The following is an 18,658-nucleotide window of genomic DNA, read 5'->3' on the forward strand; positions in this document are numbered from 1 at the left end:
ACATACAGAATAACTGACTTATGTTCATATTTTGCATTACTAACATCAGTTTTGGAAAATGCAGGAAATGCGGTGAAATGAACATACTGAATGTCCAATCATCCCCCCTACTACAACATCCTTTGGTTGAATATGAACCTAATTCTGTAGACAGCGACAGAGCGCCAAAGATATGAGGCATCTATTTCCATGTATACCAGTGAAACAGTCTTTGAAATTAACATGGAAAATGAAAATGGAAACCAACTGTGCTCTTTTCTGCACCGACAGTTGTCTGTGTCAAAAATTCTCCACTGAACGATAATGGTAGGACCAAATTAGCATGAATTAACAAAAGACTACTCTCTACCTGCAGCCATCTATAATCCTGGCCATTCTGTGAAACTTCTGACAGCTGCAAAGACGACAAAGAAGCCAAATGTTATATATATAATATGCTTTTAAAACAAATCCTCTTAGGAAATGTGCCAAAGTTCAGCAGTAGTTTAGTAAGCAATCAGTAAATGGTCGTCCTTCCACAAAGGCTACATCATTGACACATACAAAGATGGACAACATTTCTCCACTTTCTTGCACTGTACAAAAATGAAGCCAAAATATTCTGGATACAAGCACTGTCATCTTGTGCTGGTGACGTCATTTGGAGCCAGAGTCTAAGTTGACCCCGATGTCCTTCCCCTAACCCTAACCAATCATAACTCCTCTTGACTAAACCTTACCAACCCAACCAATGAAGGCAACTAGTCCCAGGCAATCAAAATGATTTGATGTGCACTTAGTTTTTAGTTTGGCCCATGTCCCATCTGCTCACATGGAGAGGGCAGCATTTATGACCTATACTACAGCCAGCCACCTGGGGGCGATCACAATGTTTTGGCTTCACTTTTTTCTGGAGCTGTCATGTCGTCCGCCTCTATACACAGTCAGTGGGCTACATACAGTAGATTTGTCTTCCTCTGGTATCAAATAAAAGCTGAAATGTCCCAAAAATAATCTTTAAAAAATAGCCTTGTATTGTTTTTTTTTTCAGTTGACATCCATACAGTTTTAAAAAGATACAACAGGTAAAATGGGTGTCACAGGCTATAAAGTATGTTTAAACTCACAGTTCTAGCATGTTAAGAGTCAAAATGTTTTTCATCTTAGAGCATTGCTACACTTCTACCATAAGCAACTATTGAACCTGTACCGTTCGACTGATCCTTCCAATCACAGCAGTCTTGTAGCTATGTTAGAGTAGGAAAGATACATACAGGATAGTCGCCATCATCAGTCAAAGTATCTATTGCTTTGGTGGAGGCTGTGCAGTTGCCCCATTTGGAGTCAGCCTTTTTTATCTGTCCATCAAAGCTCTCTGTCCTTTCAATCCTTTATTCATTCTGTTCCAGACCTGATGATTCGGCCATAGTTTTATGTGCGTTTTTATTGTGTATCTTGCTAAACAAATGATTGAGAACAGAAATTATATTCTAATCCAGATTTTGCCATTGTTTTCTTTTGGACAAGCCTAACACCCTAAGATTTGGTTTGGTTTTCTTTCTGAGATGGATCTCTTGGACTTACCAACCTCAAGCAATTTTCAGTGATGCATGATAGATTACCTCCGTTTTTACATCTCGTTATGGAGGTAATGATTCCTACCCTGTACAAAGACAAGAAATCATTCAATACTTTAAACAAAGACAGGAACATTTTTAGAAAAAGAACCAATAAGATCACTTTCACATTGTGGTGGTAGATAGTATCGTGTACCATATTTGCACTGTAAAATGTACAAAATTATCACCATGTTGTTGGCTAGTGACCTGCAATCTTATTCACAAGCACTTTGAAGCATGTTTATTTATCTACAACATACAGTGTACTCTGAAACAGTAACACATTTATAAATAAATATTGCAATCTTAACAATCTTACAGTTCTCCTTTTTTATTGTCGGTTCTTCATGACTCGTCACCTGAGCTTAACGAAGGTGAGGCAACCTCTGCCTGTTCTGTCTCCTTCCTTTCCCTTGTTCTCTTATGTGCTATCATTCACCAGCAGGTCTACTGTTTTCTGTCTTTCATTCCTTCCTCACCCTCTCAAATGTTAATTTAAATAAATAGATCTCTAGGAGAAAAAAAGAATCATATATCCTTAAAATCTTAATAAAATCTCTGAAATAAAAAGCTACAATTAATACCTTCCCAAAATTAGGACAAACGTAACGAGGAAAAACATAATAAAAACATTCTATTTATCAAAAATGACAAACAAAAGAAAAAAAAAAACATAATTATGTTTAGCAGTAACAAACATGTTTCATGAACCCATATCTGTTCGTGAGATACTCAAGAGTGTCACTCCATTTTCATTTGTATTGTAATGTCATTCAGTATATCCTGTTAGCTCCATGTATTACACTGCAGGTACTCTGGTCTGTCTCGTTGCCTACGTGTTTTCTGTTTTGAATCATCCTCATTATTAAGTGTTCAGTCGGGCTCTGCAAAGCCCAAGCAGCCTCCTTTTTATATGAGACACCTCTGTCAGTCGTCCTATAAGTTACAGACAGTATTTCACAGTATTTCACTGTGTACTTTTAGTCCACAAGGTTTCTACTGCTGTCCAATCACAGACAAGGAGAGGGGCCGGGGGATGACAGGATTGGTTCTGAATACAGGGAGAAAGCCGTCATTGGCTGGAAGGTTTCAGGAAACAGGAAGTAAGCCTCAAATATGGCTAATGTCCTTTCCTGTTTGGAATTGTGCAAGTTTAAATGCCTCTGTCTTGGATCCAAGGGAGAAACAGTCTTTTGTGTGACGTATCATTTTCCAATTCTTGACACATTCGGTTGTTTGAGTAAAGAGCGAGATCGCCCGCATCAGTGCTGAATGGCAATTCCCACCAGTGCCATAATTTATAGTTGAGTACTAGGAATATATATATTTTTTACATGTTACATTTTACTTATGAGCAATGCAAATGGGTCACATGATAGAATAAAAACAAACAGATTGTATTCTTCAGTAATCATAATCAGTGATTCCCTACAGTATATAACCATTCAGCAGACGCGGCAGGTTAATAACAGGTTTGTATATTAAAACTAGATCTATCAATAATCAATCAACAGCCACCGCCAATGCTGGCAATATACCATATGAGTAAAAAATAGTTATTGCCATCCTTGTTTTTTTATGTAAAGTGGCTTAATAATGTTTGTCCAATAACATACCCTGAATTTACTGTATAGCACAATGGTTTACTGGTATTCTGAAAATAAACAATCATAACCAATAGTGACTTTGTAATTGATTTTTACACTAACATTTTCACAATAAATAATATAAAACAAATTCATAATGTTATTTGTTTGCTACCATTGTTTTCAGTGTGAGCTAGGGATGACAGTATGCTTTCCATAGCCTAAGGGGAGCTGAATGAAGCATCCCCTAAACTGTCTGTTCAATAATCTTTTAAACTCTTCGCCACACTTCGTGTTCCCTTAGCTGTTCTCATATTCCTCCCATCCTCCCTCCCTTCATCCATTGCAAAGGCATTACAGGTGAATTGTACTCATTGTCCATCCCCCCCCTCCTGCTCTCATCCTCTGCCCCTCCATTTCTCAGTCTGTTTCCCTTCAGTCACAGATTGTCTTGCAGCCTTTCCATGTAGGTTCTGATTTCCGACTGACCCAGGTCCATATCCTGGCACACCCACTTGATGTCGTCCTCGCCCCCATTGGTCATCAGGACTGAAGAGTTGGTGTATTGGCCACCCCCACCTGAACTATCATTGGGCAGAACAGTGGCAAAAGACGTGAACTGGACGCGTTTACGCTTGGCGGCTGCAACCGCAGCCGCAGCTGTGGCTCGTGGGGAATTATTCAGATGCTCCGCTTGGCCAGTGGCATTTTTGCCACCTGTAGTGATTGTCGAAAGGCACTGATGCGGTTCTGGAACAGATCTGGGCAAGGTTTGTCCGTGGGTGATGCCTCGGTGTCCACCTGTGCCACCACTCCCACTGATGGTGCCCATGCCTGTACCCACGCCCATCACCAAGGTGTTACCAGCCCCGTTCAGCAGGTACTTGTTCTCTTCATATCCTCCTTCATTCCGGTCAATGATGGTAGTGCACTCATCAGGCAGCCCGCCCTGGCATTGGTCAGAGTGGTCAGCCAAAAGGTCTGCCTCGTTGCCAAGCCACACCCAATCATGGGCATGGTTCATGTTGCCTCCTGCTTCCAGCACAGGGACCTGCTTGTGACGGTACCTGCAGATGAACAGCAATAAAAAAATTACAATTTCAGGCTTTGCTGCTTTTTTTCATATTTATAATAGATGGATTGAAAAATCAGTTTTAAATCAAACAAATAAAAACAGCAGTTAACTTTGGGCGAGCAAGCAAATTACAATGGATGAACCAAACTTTGATGTGAATGAATGGAGCATTATAAGTTAACTTAACAATGGACTTTTATTACTCATTTATTCTCAATAATAAAACAATGTCCAAGAGTCCTAATATTTCACCTGAAAGCAAAGCTGACACAGTTGATGAGGAAGACCAGTATTGCCAGACAGAATACACCCAAAAGGGCGTACATTCCAATCTCCAGGTCTGACAGTCCTCTAGTGGTCTGGGTCAGCTCGCTGTCCCCAGTGCCTGGTACCTCCACTTGTGCTGGATAGCTATTGTAGTCCCCTGCTTGGCTGGGACCTCCGCCTCGGCTGCTGCTGCTGCCTCCACTGGCAGCTTTACCACCTGAAGCACGATGGGTTACTGTGCTCTTGGTCGTTGTGCTAACCTGATGAAGGGAAATGAGTGTAATTAAAGAAATGCTAACTCTAATGTATAGTTTCTTTATCCATGCACATGTTAATTGCTAAATTTCAACAGTTTTGTGTTGGACACATTGTACATGTAGCAAATAACTTATTTTTCCTATTACACTGACAATAAAAAACTAAAATAGCCCTGTACTTTTTCTATCCATCCATTGTTGCCTCTCACCTTCCTCATGGCTCCTTCCTCTCGATCCACTGCTGCACTGTTGGACTTCCACTCTCCATCCTTAGTTCGGTGCTCGCTGGTGCTGTTGTCCATCCCTCCTCCGTCGTCCTGTCCATCTCTTCCCATCACACCTCTTTCCTCGCCTTTTGCTCCAAACTTCACAATCACATTGCCAACTCCAGATGCCAGTACACTCTTCCTTTTTGATTTCTGGCAGGTCTCAGAGATGACCATCTCTACACGAACGAGTGTTCCCTGTCCATCGCCCTCTGCCACTACAATAGGCCAATGTTGCTCCTAATAGAAAATAGAGACAATGTACATGTAAACACAGCAGTAAAATCTGGACGCTAGACTGTCACTTTTTACAAAGTTTGTAAGACTTCCAATTGCCAGTACCTGATTGGTTATGGAGATAATGCTCTCGTCCAACGACACGGCCGAGAGGAGGAAGTCTTTGGGATCATAGACATCAAGCGGTGTCACTGAACCATCACTGTACTGGATCCACGCACTGATCACAGCTTCCTGAAAGACAATGAGAAACAGAGTTGAGTGATTAATTGGTTCTGGAGGCATAGGTAGAACCTCTGATGGTCCTTTGAGAACGCAGTCTGTGGACAGGTGATCAGGTGCTATTTTGTCTATCCCAAGTCTTTGCAGTTCCTTATGAAAGCTCCATGGATAAATTTCAGTCCACCGTTAATCAGCATTTGATAGTAACATCCTCTGAAATGATCACTTAGAGACACATACACTCAAACTATAAAGCTACAACAAAATCCATGGTTACAGTACATCATCTACAATGAAGAATGATAAAGGAGCTACGTCAAAAGGTCAAATTGTCCAGTCTTTGAATGGCTATAACTTTAGGATGTTTGCTACAATTAAGAGATGGATGACTGTGCTAATTGGTCGATGATGCCTTTTTATGGATCCCACGGCTTTCTTGCAAAGACCTGCCATACTCTGCCTCTGATTGGCAAGTACTTACCAAAGAATAAATACTGCAGGTTTTAGTTTGTGGCGCTACATGAGGGCCTAAGATAGCTTTAAGAATATTTTCATCAAAACTCAGGCTTGTCCCTTAGCTTTAGCTTGCTTCAGTAATGTTTCTGTTGTTTTTTTGAGTCCTGCTTTAAAATGAATAGATGAGGTAAAGCTATTCATTGCTGTTGGCCTTGGTAGCTTGACACTGTGACAATATGTTTTTGAAATGATTATTTGATCGTGTCTCTAGCACAATGGAAATACACAGCGTGAACATGTAAATATTGATGACCACTTCTTTGTGTGCACAGACTGGCTTTTTCTTTCTCTTTTCTCCCAGTCTCCGTATCTTCCATAACAATGAGGACAAACACTTGGAAGGAAAATGTCTTTGTCAACAGACTTCTTCCAGCAGCAGCTCCTCAGCAAATAAAAACAGTGTATAGCAGAGTTCAGCAGATAATGTATTTTCTCAGCTTGCCTTTAAGTGATCCTGCCTCACTAATTTCCCTTGATAAAACCCTTTGCTTTCTTTAATCAGAACACAGAAAGAACTGTGTAGGTATAACACAGTGAAAACCTCCCTACAAAAGTAATTAAGCTCCATCATGAGGAACAACACTTTATCCCTTGCCCTCCCTCTTTTTTTTTTTTTACTTCTGTCTTCTTCTCCTCCTTACTTTCCCTCCTCATAGTCATGCCATATTTCCACAGGTTATGGTGAGTGATGTAGATAAAACCAGACAGATAGAAAAATGAACTAATGCTTGAATAAAATGCAAGATCAAATCTGTATTTTCATTGTAATGAGCTACTTCTCGTCCAATTAGCCCTCGGATAGAAATTATAACACGGGGTATTGTTTGATGAAAAAAAAAAAAAAGTGAAAGGAGGGAGAGGGGACTTTGTGGGGAGTAAAGGAGGGTGTTTGGGATAATAGCCTGAGATATTGTGATATAATAACACTTGACCATATGAGAAAAAGACAAGAATAGCTTGTGGCATGGTAGCCAAGAAACATAGCATGCATATGGGAGCTCAGAAGGTGAGCATGTTTGGAAAAGCATATTTAATTTCAATTGTGTTGAATTCCTCTATAGCAAATGTAGTTTCAGTTGTGACTTTAACTGATCATTGTTAAGAAACTAATTGCCTCTATGTGGTTCTCGCTCACAATATTGTTTTACTGTAGACCTTGAGGTGGTTGTAACTGTAGTTAAGTAGTGCTATAGCCTGGGAGTTATGCACTCCTAATTAGAAACTGATTATGGGAGAGATAGCAGGGATATGATGTTCGCAGCACAGAATTACTGTTTAACTTCGATGATTACAACCTTTGGGGTATTACTGTAGAGATTGGAACGGCTTAAAATATGGTCCATCCGTCTGTGTGTGTGTGTGTCTGTGTGTGCGTGTGTGATACCAACCGGAAGCAAGGTGTCCAAAGTATGTTTATCATTTCATACATTCTGAAAATCTGATGAATACAACCCTGCGAGGAGATGGAGAGATTCTGATCTGAATGTGTGTGTGTACCTATATTATATCCTACCTGTTTGGGTGTGTGTAGAAGGTCTGTAGCTGTAGTTGTCAGCTGTATAGCCTGGTAATTTCCAGGACTTGCTGACATACTGAGGGACAGAGATGCAACCAGCTGGACTCCCAGGTCTGTGATGGTGACCTAGACAAATAAGAGATACGATAGTCACTTGCAGAAGCAGCCATTGAAAATGTTTGAATTTTCCTTGTTGGAACCCCTTTTAGTGTCTACAAATGACAAGAAAGGTACGTCTTTGTTTGAGAGACGAGGTTCGGGACACCAAGATGATTCTCTTGTATGACGTTAAAAGTAAATCACTTTCAAGGTGGAGTAGATTCAAAACCTCTGGGTGATGAAATTTTCATAAGCTCTGGGGAAATTATGCAGCTGAAGCAGTATTGTCGTACTGAGGCAAAATGAGATGAAAAGTCAGAGAATGGCATTCAATATTTAGACAATTTTAAGACACTGAACATGGTGAGTATAAAAGTAAGTCTTAAATGAACCACAGAGGAAGAACTAAAGACTAACAAATCACATTACCTTTTTCATGCCTTGTTATACCATACCATAGCTTGACACTGTTTTGCTCAATATACTATAAATATAAGTCATTTGGGGTTCAATATCCGCAGGGACTTTCCTAATAAACTCTGTGAGACACTTTGAATATTATTTCATTTAATTTTTAGGCTAAGCCCCTCAATACTGTCATTTTGTACAACCTGTCATCTGCACCATGGGATGTAAGAAAACATAATTGTAATGCCAATACATAGAAATTTTGTTTTACCTTGTCATCCAACACAGTGACTGTCTTCTCAGCCAGGATAGAGTCAGACAGCGGCGACAGAACCTGCAACAAAAGATCAAACGACACATAAACAGGTGCAAAGTGACTTGGAGGTTCAAATTATAATTAAGTTTAAATGAAAAAGAAACTTTTCGCTCCCTGAAAATTTTCTGCATTAGAAGTGTCTACATATGCATAAAGCAATTTCATCCAAATGTAAGGTCTTCAAAGCTTTCATTAAAAATTTGCAATTGCAAATTTCCTGCTCTAACACCCACTCTGTCTGGTAGGTCTTTCCAGGGAAAAAAAAAATCCCGAACAATACAGTCAAGTGTTTTCTATTTATGGCAACTGGAAAATCCAACTCAAAAATATATGTCGCTACTGACAAGCTGGCTGTCTGACAGGTGATGGAATGACAGCTTCTGTCTCAAAATTTTCCCAGATAACAACAATTGTGAATCATGTTACATCAAATAAAGGAAATTAGAAAGTACAGGTATAGAACAGGAGAGTCTGGAAGACAGAACAGGAGAGAGGTGCATGAAAGAGCTTTTGTTGTCGTCTCAGTGATTACTGCCTAAAGGTGACAGTAAAGTGTGTAATGTTGATGGAGGAGCAGTGAGAGCTGCTTAACACCAGAGTGCTATGGGCCACAGACTGGCAGTATCTGTTAAAGTTAGGAAACTAACACGATGACACCGTAACACACGCTAAGTAGTGGAAACATATACAGCACACACACACACACACACACAAACACACACACACACACACACACACACAAAGGGTTCACGTCCACCTCCTAGCTGTGAGACAACTTAGCATAATCAAAGCACAAGGCCAAAACTAAGGAACCAAAAGAGAGTGAATGTAAAGGGACGAGAGAGAGAGAGTGTGTGTGAGTGAGTGATGGGGAACGAGTGGAAGAGAAATAAATGGAGTAGTTGTCAGAGAGAGAGAGACAATGACAAATAGAGGAGGACAGAAAGTGAGAGGGGGCAGAGAGAAGGGCCACAGAAGAGATTGAGGTACAGATGGAGCGAGGGAGCCGCGGACAGACAGTGATAGAGATTAGGAGCGCCGTGTTGTAGTGTACTACTCCGCCCGGCGACAGGAGGACAGGCAGATCTGATTGGTGTACAAAGAAAATCTCTCAGCGAACGTGTCGGGGCGTCAAACTCAATCCTACCCTCAGCGAGGTAACAAAATGCAATGATTGACGGCTCTGGGATTGCTCTTCAAGACAGCCAGAGAGTGAGAGGGCGAGAAAGAGAGACTGGGGGCGAGAAAGAAGAGAGAGAGAGAGAGAGAGAGAGAGAGAGAGAGAGAGAGAGAGAGAGAGACGGGCACAAGAGGAACAGGCGAGACTGGGGGAGATGGAGCTGGGGGTTAAAATTGAAATGTCAAACTATCAAATGACGGCTGTCGACTCTGGCATCTCGATGGGAATGCTGGGTAAATTCTCTCTCCTGGCTCCCAAACAGAGCACAGCTGTATCTGTGTGTGTGTCTGTGACTGCGTGCATGCATGCAGTGGTCCCCTGACGAACGATGCAAACACACACTCAGCTGTTCCCACAAATCCCCAAGATATCCCTCTCTGCTGCTGCGCTGAATTCAATGCCAAACCACTTCTAACACAGGCACTAAACACAGCAATCATGCAAATGTAGGCACTTAGAATAAAATGTTAGTTTATTTAAAGTATCGTTACAGGAAAGATGAAGATGTGAAACAGTAGCATTGAATATGACATGAACTGTTTTCACCGCGATATATTTTGTGGCTTTGGCTCTGCTATGTACCGGTATAAGAGTAATGCAAGACAGTAAGCCAAAGGACTGTCCTCCACTGTCACATTCAGTCACAATGGGCCGGCTTATTGGAATTCAGCAAGTGTGCGAATGTGTTCTCTGCACGCCAATGTAAGTGTGTGTCTGTGTGTAATTGCTGAACATCACACTGAGATGCCAGGGCCAAATCCGACAGTTAATTGTGGCTAATTGTGTAACGAGCTTGCAGGCGAGGCTTATAACTGCAGGAAAGGAAGAGGAGAGGAAGAAAGAGAGGATAATGTTTACGTCGCTGGAGTGCTTATGGCTGCAATCTGAGTTGCTAAATTACACCGCACCTCATATAATCATACATTTTCGATGGTCTTTCTCCAGACTTGTCTAACTGTGCTTTGATTAGTTGTTTTGTTGTTTCGCATACGATAATATCAACTGAAATTGTGAAAAACTAATGTGAAAGAGAACAAACTGGATCACTAGAGTAAAACAGATGGTAAATACCTGTATAGTGGTGATCCCCAGGTCCCGTCCGATCAAGATTCGTCCATCTATCAGTCTGGCAATGCGAGGATCTTCTACCTGTGGAGCACAGAAACAGCTGTTGGCCACTACTACAAGTTGAATTTATTTGTTTATAACTGATCTTTACAGGACTTTGTGTATTTCTTCTGGATTAGTAGTACATAAAAGTGCTTATATTAACATCAAGAAGAGTTTAACAGGAGTTAAAGGAAAAATTCAACATTTTATGAAATGTTTAACTTTTTCCCCAGGAAATTAAATAAGAAAATACATATAAATCTTATTTATGCGCATATGGGGTGAGACCTAGAGTCAGGGCATCAGCTCTCTCCACAGTTTTTTAATCCAACTACCATCTGAGTAAAACGGGGGAGTTATGAGCTGTAACAATTTATTGTTATCTTGTCATCATGACAGGATGTTGCAAAGCATTTAAAGCTGCTGTAAGCGTTATTTTCTGACTAAAATAAGTGTTAAACAGTTCTGTATTCCATCAGTTATCCCTGTTCTAGAGTGTATGGTCAGTAGCCCATATCCTCCAACCCATCAAAGTACATAATTAACAGAATTAAAAAACGAGGCATTGAGTTTCTCATCTAACTTTTGCAAAATAAATGACTATATTTTCAAAAAAGTTGAACTATTCCTTCTAGGAAGAGTTGGTGAATGTGAGATTATATACAGATAGAGTACTTTTATATCTACCTTTAGCTGGTCCAAGACCAAGTGAGTGATATCAGCTTGCCAGTCCGCTCCTAACATGTAGACCATCTCTCCTCCTGGGTCAGAGGGCTCTGCGACAAAATGTGTGAGGACCCGCACCAAGGCATACTGGTACTGAAAGGTCAAGAGAAAGGTTAAATTAGACTCTCAATTCTTTACTGCACGATAGGTTCTTATGTCACTATGTTGGCTTATTTGTTGTGAGTTAATAGAAGATAGTACACATTAATACTGCACAGCAGCAGTCTTAAAGTAACCAAAGCTAAGCATTACATACAAAGTTACATTTAATTTTCAGTATGTATTAGTACAGCTCCTTTTCAGGGATAGTGACATTGAAGAAAATGATTAAAGAACTCTCTTTAAAGTGTGATATGCAAACTAATCAAATGATACCTGTAGGGTGCAGCCTTTGCCCTTTCTCTCATCATCCTCATCATCTTCACTGTCTCTCGTAGGTCTGGGAGGAAGAAAGGAGATAAATGAGACAGAGAGAGAGAGAAGAGGGGAGTGAGGGTGAGATTATCTGGTAATTAAATGCCATTTTCATACTTTACACTCCAGGTAATATACTGTGTAATCTCTGCTCCAGGTTACACTCTCAGAGACATGCCATTTGTTAATCCAGCTCAAACTCTTTCAAAACACTTAAGTCCTGTAATGTGGATTTCCTTGAATGCCCGGGTAAGCAAATTATTTTGAATGTAACCAGCCTTGAGTGCCATTCTTTGTTAATACTGTCTGCAGGTGAGTTTTTTGTTAAAAAGTATACCTAAATTATTGTTACCTCTCTTGAAAAAGCATGTATACATTTCCCGTGTGAATGGAGCCGCGCTTCTCCTCAATGAGCGCACAATCTAAAGTAGACAATTTAAAATGTTTCGCATGTTTAAAGCAATGATCACAAGGCAAATCCCATCGCAAAAAGTTGCAATATGTTCTTAATATGTTGTCTTAAAGGAGACAAGCAGATGTTCTTGACAACTGCACTTTAAATAAAAATCATTCTACAGGATTTTCATTTCTGTTTAACATTTTAACTGGAAAAACTGGACTGGGTGGTGAACTTTAATGACCTCAGAATTACAGTTGATACAAAAAAATCTTTTTGCACTGGGTTGTTGACAGGTTTGAGAGTGGAGTGTTTGATGTGGGAATGACCTTTCATGAACTGATTCCACCTCATTGATTGTAGGTCTACCACTCACACCTTTTCTTTTTTTTTTTTAACATTTATCATATTTCTTCAAAACCTTTTTTGTAGCTGTAACTGTTTCAAGGTTCAAGTACAAGAAATTAGTACAAGTACAAGAAATTAGCAGTAGTTCCACATGTTGTAGTAAAAATCTCCTCTGATCTCATCTGCACATGTCGATGAAACAATTAAAACATATACATACATATATATATACACTGTATACTTGGTGCAATTCCACAGCTGAGGGGGCTGAATAATCATTCCCAAAAGCAGAATTAAAGAGGAATACAAGACTGCTTTAAATACACTATCAGTCTTGAAACAGAAAACCTCTCTCTCTCACTCCCTAGTGGAGGATCTCTCTTTCTCTCTCATACACAAACATACAAAGAAACACACACTCTTTCTTCTTTGCCTCCCTCTGTGTAATATCTACACAATACCACATGCAGACCAGCATTCATACAAGAACACACACACACACACAGGACTACCTCTGTGTCCTAAACCTGTCCCGGAGTGTGAAACCAGGGTAATATTACAGGAATTCTCTTCCCATTTTCCAGTGCCCCAGTTGCAGATGCGTCTGTGTGTGAGTGCGTGCCTAAAAGTGCTTGTGTTTCACTCTGTGAGATAGTGGTTAGGGAAGATAGAGGTGCATGTGGGTCTGTTTGCGTCTCTACGTGGAGGCAGGTTGGTGGCTATCTGAGCAGAAATTGGCAAAATTGAAAAATAGGCCCAGCAGAACAGAATAGAAGGGTGGAGAGGTGGGGGGTAGAAGCACACGCATACACGCGCACACGCACGCACGCATGCACACGCACACGCACACACACACACACACACACACACACACACATAGAGGAAAAGGGTGCATGCATGAAAAGAAAATAGACATGTGAACTATTAGGACAACTCATTTTCTAAAGTTCTCCCATTGCAACTCTGAATTAGAGTATACAAAAAGATTGTGATTTCTTTCAGTGGAAAGATCTGATTAAACATTATGTCTCAAAGAGACAGAGAAATGGAGACAACTCTGATCCACATCTGCATCAAAATACACAGTGACGAACAATCACAGGTGTACCAGCTGTTTGTCTAATTCAATTAAGTGCAGTAGCTCATGACAAAAATCTTAGCTCATAAAGTAAAGACATTATTTAAAGTTTTGTTCTTGACTCGTGGCCTGAATTATCACCAAATTTCATTAAGAATAGCTAAACTTTAGAGAGTGAATGCTAAAAATTAAAGAGCCACAGAAACAAACATAACCTTCACAGGAGAAGAAAAACAAACATAATAAAAAACTGAATTGGAAATAGAAATAGAAATAATCTAGTACCAAAGAAAAAGTAGATTTCTATCACAATAATTTATTTCTACTGTACAAAATTCATCTGGGATTTCTCATTCTTACTGCAGGGTAGATGAAAGATAAATGCCCTGAAGGCCCTTCTAGAGTTGATATGCCTCAGTTTATATTCTGCCCTACATTCCTTCTTTCCCTTTATATTGTTTTGCCTTCACACTCCTTCCTTCTTTCACATTGCACAAACACACAACAGCAGTGGACAAGCATGTGCATGCACGCATTCACACAAAAATAGGGGGAAAAACTGACACACACCAACATCCTTATATGGATAATCGTATCTTATTGACCCACTTGAACTGTCTCCCTTTTGAGAGAGTCTGTATGTGAGCATGTGTGTTTTTGACGTATGTGTGTGTATGTGTGTTTAAGTGACTGAATGCCTCATTCATGGCAATGATGCTAAAGCAACAGTAGATGTCATCAGTATAGCTATATAGAGCTAGGCCTTGACCTCACAGGAAATCATAGGCTGGCTGGAAGGATATGTGCTATCAACTGCTCCATTCAATAAGCACTGTATTATGCACACACAAAGACAGTTTTACAAAAAGACAAAAAAAATAGATACAACAATGACTCAGAGTCTGCGTCTCTTCTCTTTCAACTCATAAGCTGAAAATCAGTGCTTTTTGTTGAAGAAACAATATGCATTGACTGCTTTAAAGCAGAACAAGTGCATGGACCGAGGCAAGAGCTGTAGTCATAGCTCAGATTATATCTGCCTTTTTTGCCCAGCAGAGAACAACTTCTACAGTTTGCAGAACACTTGACGTTTGGTGCGTTGTTATATAATTTTATTACAACTAGATTTTTAGCATATTCGGATATGTTGGTGTTGGTGTACGCAGCACTCATGTGGCTTTGGATCAGTCAGTAATGTGTCATAAAAGAGCTATATGTCACACTTCAACATCAATGAATTGTAATGAAACTGAGACTTGAATATAATTTCTGTAATTAAAGTAACATATGTCGTACACCACCATGTTCCAAACTACATTCTACCTTGTGTGCCGCCAGCAGTCGATTAAAAAGTAAATCAGTTGGCTTGCTCTGTGCTACAAGGTCATAAGAAAGCAGTTTATGTAGCAGGTAATACAAAAATTCATTACATTTACAATTTCTTAAAATAAATTGTGCTTATTATTTATAAATGTATCATCAGCTCCCCTCTCTTGGCCTTGACAGCTTATAGACTCGACTGACATACAGGTAATTTACCTTTTGTTAGTGATGATCGGTACCCTCCAGCCTTTAACCTGGCTCAGCTCAGTATCCGACACATCTATCTGCAGAGGTAGCTTAGGCACCCAGACGGTGAGCTGAAGCTGAGCAGAGAGGTGCAGGTAGGTGAAGTTGACCGCCAAAGACTGCCGACCGCGCATTTCTTTACCGTTCACCAAAACCTGGTCACAGTTTGGGGAAACCTGAAAAGAGGGAAAGTGGAGAAATTAAGTGGGTTGAGTTTGGGACACCATTTCATGCGGAGTCTGATATTTCTAACTGACCTCAAACAAGCCACAGAAACAGATGCAGCCTCTGTTGTGCATTCCTTAAGCAAAGCCTGGAGCCAGTTTCCATCAGAGCATTCATGATCTTGCAGCAAATAAAATATTTTGTCACTAATTGCTTACATTTCTGTTCATCTTGTAAAGCACTTTGGAGCATTTTTTCGTAAAGTGCTCTATAAAGAAAAGGTTAATAATACTACTGTAGCTTCTACTTGCCACACTTGGTGGCATTTCAGGTTTTTGAATATCCGACTACTGTCACCCCCAGCAATCTGAAGCAATGTATTTAATGTGCAACATGTAACATTCTAAAATCAGTGAATCACATTAATTTAAAGACATTAGTATAATTACCAGCGAACACCCACGGGAAAACTGGCAACCTTTGCACTGCATTTTAAAGAGTGTGCCAATGGATTTAGGGGGAGATCTTTTTCTACAATATGAAGAGGGCGAGAAAGCAAAAGGAAACCTTCTCTCTGTGAGAGGAATTATGGATAATATAATCTTACATTTAACAACATTTACATACTGTACGTTAGACACTATCAGTTATCTTAACCATGGCGTCATTACTTTCAGTAATTAATGGTTCAGTAAACTTCAGTCACACGAGTTGGAGTTGGTCACAATTTCAATTGCTTTAGACTTAACAAAACAAACAAAAAAAAAGACTCAACTCAACTTGGACTTTAACACCAATGACTCATGACTTCACTTGGACTTGGACTAAATACCTTCACCCAAGCTCAAAGAGGAAAGAGTATGGTATTTAAAAAATCACTACTTCAAGTCGACCCCATAAAGCATTAACACCTAATGTTATGTTACAGAGCTCCAGTTGGAAAAAATGATACCAAACACAATTTCATTTGTGTGCATCAACAAAAAAGATACTGCAGTATGCAAAATGTGAGCGTCTATTACAACTTCGTTCAACATTCCAGTTGGTTCTGTTGTTAAAATGGCATTACGTTTGTTGAAGAGCAGATTATGACGTGTTTGAAAATCAAAGTTTAGACTTGGGACTAAAGCGTAAAGACTTATTGTTAACAATAACTTGGTATTACCACTTCTGGTAATTAAAACAGACTAATGGATTCTTTTTTCACTTATCTTTAACATGAGTTAGTCCTAGCTCTGATAACATTGTCTGCAAAGGTGGAGAGTTTCTAGGAACACTGACTCAAGATCTGAGTTTGTTTCCCTTTTCTAGCCAATTAATCACATCATGACCCCTTACACTTATCTGATGACCCTTAGGAGGGGCCTGACATTGCTTACACATTGCTGCATCACTGTATCATGAAACAAAATAATGTGAAAGACTATAAGATGTCAGTCACAGGACCTTTTACGGCAGAGCAAGAACTTTTACTTTTGATACTTTAATAGATTTAGTTTACAATACTTAATCCTTTTACTTAATACTTACACTCCGCCAGGATTTTAAATGCAATACTTCACATATCTCAGATTTTCAGAGTTCATACATATGATGTCTATTCATACACAACAATAGTTAACTGAATTAATTCTCTCATTTGCGTCTTCATAATAGCCCAATCATTCTATGTTAAAACAAAAAACAATGGATTTGTTATTACCAAAAAACTATAGACTGAATCTGTTTAAGTATATGTTTACCTCTCAATGGGAAAATGACTCATTTATCAATCAGACAGAAGTTGCATCTTGTCCTTAAAAGCACTACCACATGTTTTCTGTTTCCATAATTATGTAAATGCAGATATCTAGTTTTAGGAACATATTATTCAAATTCAATTGCAACTGAAGTGCAAAAAAATGATTGTAGACACAGGATTATTATGGTTGTGTTTCAAAAAATGGACAGCACCCTTACAGACGATCTGACAGGCAGAACAATGGAAAAGCCAGGATTTTAGTCACTTTCATTTTCACCCTCCTTGCTTGTCTGACTGTGTGACTGATTGAGATGACTTTTTTTTGGACAAATCATCCCACATGTTTCACCAACAATGGATTCATGCAACTGATCATAAGCCAATGGCATATTGTTATGGTTTTTGCCAAGGTGATGTGGTAGATATTCAGTACTGTATGTACTGTATTATCTTACGTCTTGCTCCACAGTGAAACCAAGCGCTAATCAAATCCACATTGTCTTTTCACAACAAACAAGTTTTTTTCTTCCCAAAATATCTCTTAGAGATGCAGCCAAAGAGCAAGCATGCAACAAAAACAAAGGCATCTACTATTCCTGCTATTGTACACCTTTCCATGAGTCCTTAATTTCAGTTTTATTGAATTCATTTCCAAATGTTTTAAAAGTAATGAGAAGAAGACAAGAAGAAAATGAGAAGAGAAGAAGAAAATGCAACTTTTTCTGACAGGGTCATCTGCAGTTGAGAGCTTAAAAACTAAAACAATCCTGACTGCGACAAATGCGTTGCAAATATTTACTGTCATTATGTTTCTTCTCTGTCCCACCCCCTCATTATTTCTGATTCTTTGTTTTTAATTTCCACAGACATTCCTGTTATAACTCCCCCCCCCTTTCTTTACCCTGCACTTATCATCCCTCCACCCTCGCTCAGTTTTATTCCCTTTTTATCTTCCACACCCTCTTTCATCTCTCCAAGCTATCAGACATCAGACACGCCATCAGTCCACTTATCCTGCGCACCTCATTCTTTCTCCCGAGCCTGTCCTATTTCACTCTCTGCCTTACATTTAACATGTAACCCTTTGTGTCTGACTTTCTCCGTCTCACTCGGTTTGACTCTCACTGTCTGTGTGTCTCACCTTTCAATGTCTTTCAACCTCATTTCATTTTCTTTTGCAAACCTGAAGATTTCCGGACAAAGAGTTGTTTAGCCCTTCCCTCCCTTCGGTCCTGCTGCAAATGCATTGCATTAGTCTGTTTTGTTATGTGTGTATTTGTTTTTAACATTGATTTGCAGGGAAAATCTTCCCTGTTGTCTATGCTCTTTTTCAGCAACACCCTAATTCATATTTATCCAGTCATACACATTCGTAGCACGCTGCTGACCAGACAAGGTGTCTCACTTGTCTTGAATTTTGTGAAAAACCAATATATTTGTTTCGTTCACTTCCCAAACCCTTCCCAAGAGGTATTCAAACTTTTTTTTGCTTATCTCAATTTAATTTATTGATGGCGTTTCTCTATCCTGCACAGCACATGTATAGTTATGTCTTACTGCTATCACA

At 39.6% G+C, this 18,658-nt stretch overlaps 1 protein-coding gene across 1 annotated transcript in view; it reads right to left on the bottom strand.

The window, feature by feature from the left end:
• Window positions 1-1,930: 1,930 nt before the first annotated feature.
• Window positions 1,931-18,658, bottom strand: part of LOC140996123 (transmembrane protein 132C) — a 202,207-nt gene continuing 185,479 nt past the window's right edge. The window contains exons 7-16 of the mRNA XM_073466390.1: window positions 15,156-15,361; window positions 11,755-11,818; window positions 11,341-11,472; window positions 10,615-10,692; window positions 8,319-8,381; window positions 7,538-7,666; window positions 5,392-5,520; window positions 4,993-5,289; window positions 4,512-4,786; window positions 1,931-4,251 (exon numbers count right to left, since the gene is read on the bottom strand). Of these exons, the coding sequence (XP_073322491.1) occupies window positions 3,624-4,251; window positions 4,512-4,786; window positions 4,993-5,289; window positions 5,392-5,520; window positions 7,538-7,666; window positions 8,319-8,381; window positions 10,615-10,692; window positions 11,341-11,472; window positions 11,755-11,818; window positions 15,156-15,361 (2,001 nt within the window). The 3' untranslated portion in view covers window positions 1,931-3,623. The remainder of the gene's footprint in view (window positions 4,252-4,511; window positions 4,787-4,992; window positions 5,290-5,391; window positions 5,521-7,537; window positions 7,667-8,318; window positions 8,382-10,614; window positions 10,693-11,340; window positions 11,473-11,754; window positions 11,819-15,155; window positions 15,362-18,658) is intronic.

This window comes from Pagrus major, chromosome 5 (genome assembly GCF_040436345.1).
Source record: "Pagrus major chromosome 5, Pma_NU_1.0".
Classification (NCBI taxonomy): Eukaryota; Metazoa; Chordata; class Actinopteri; order Spariformes; family Sparidae; genus Pagrus; species Pagrus major.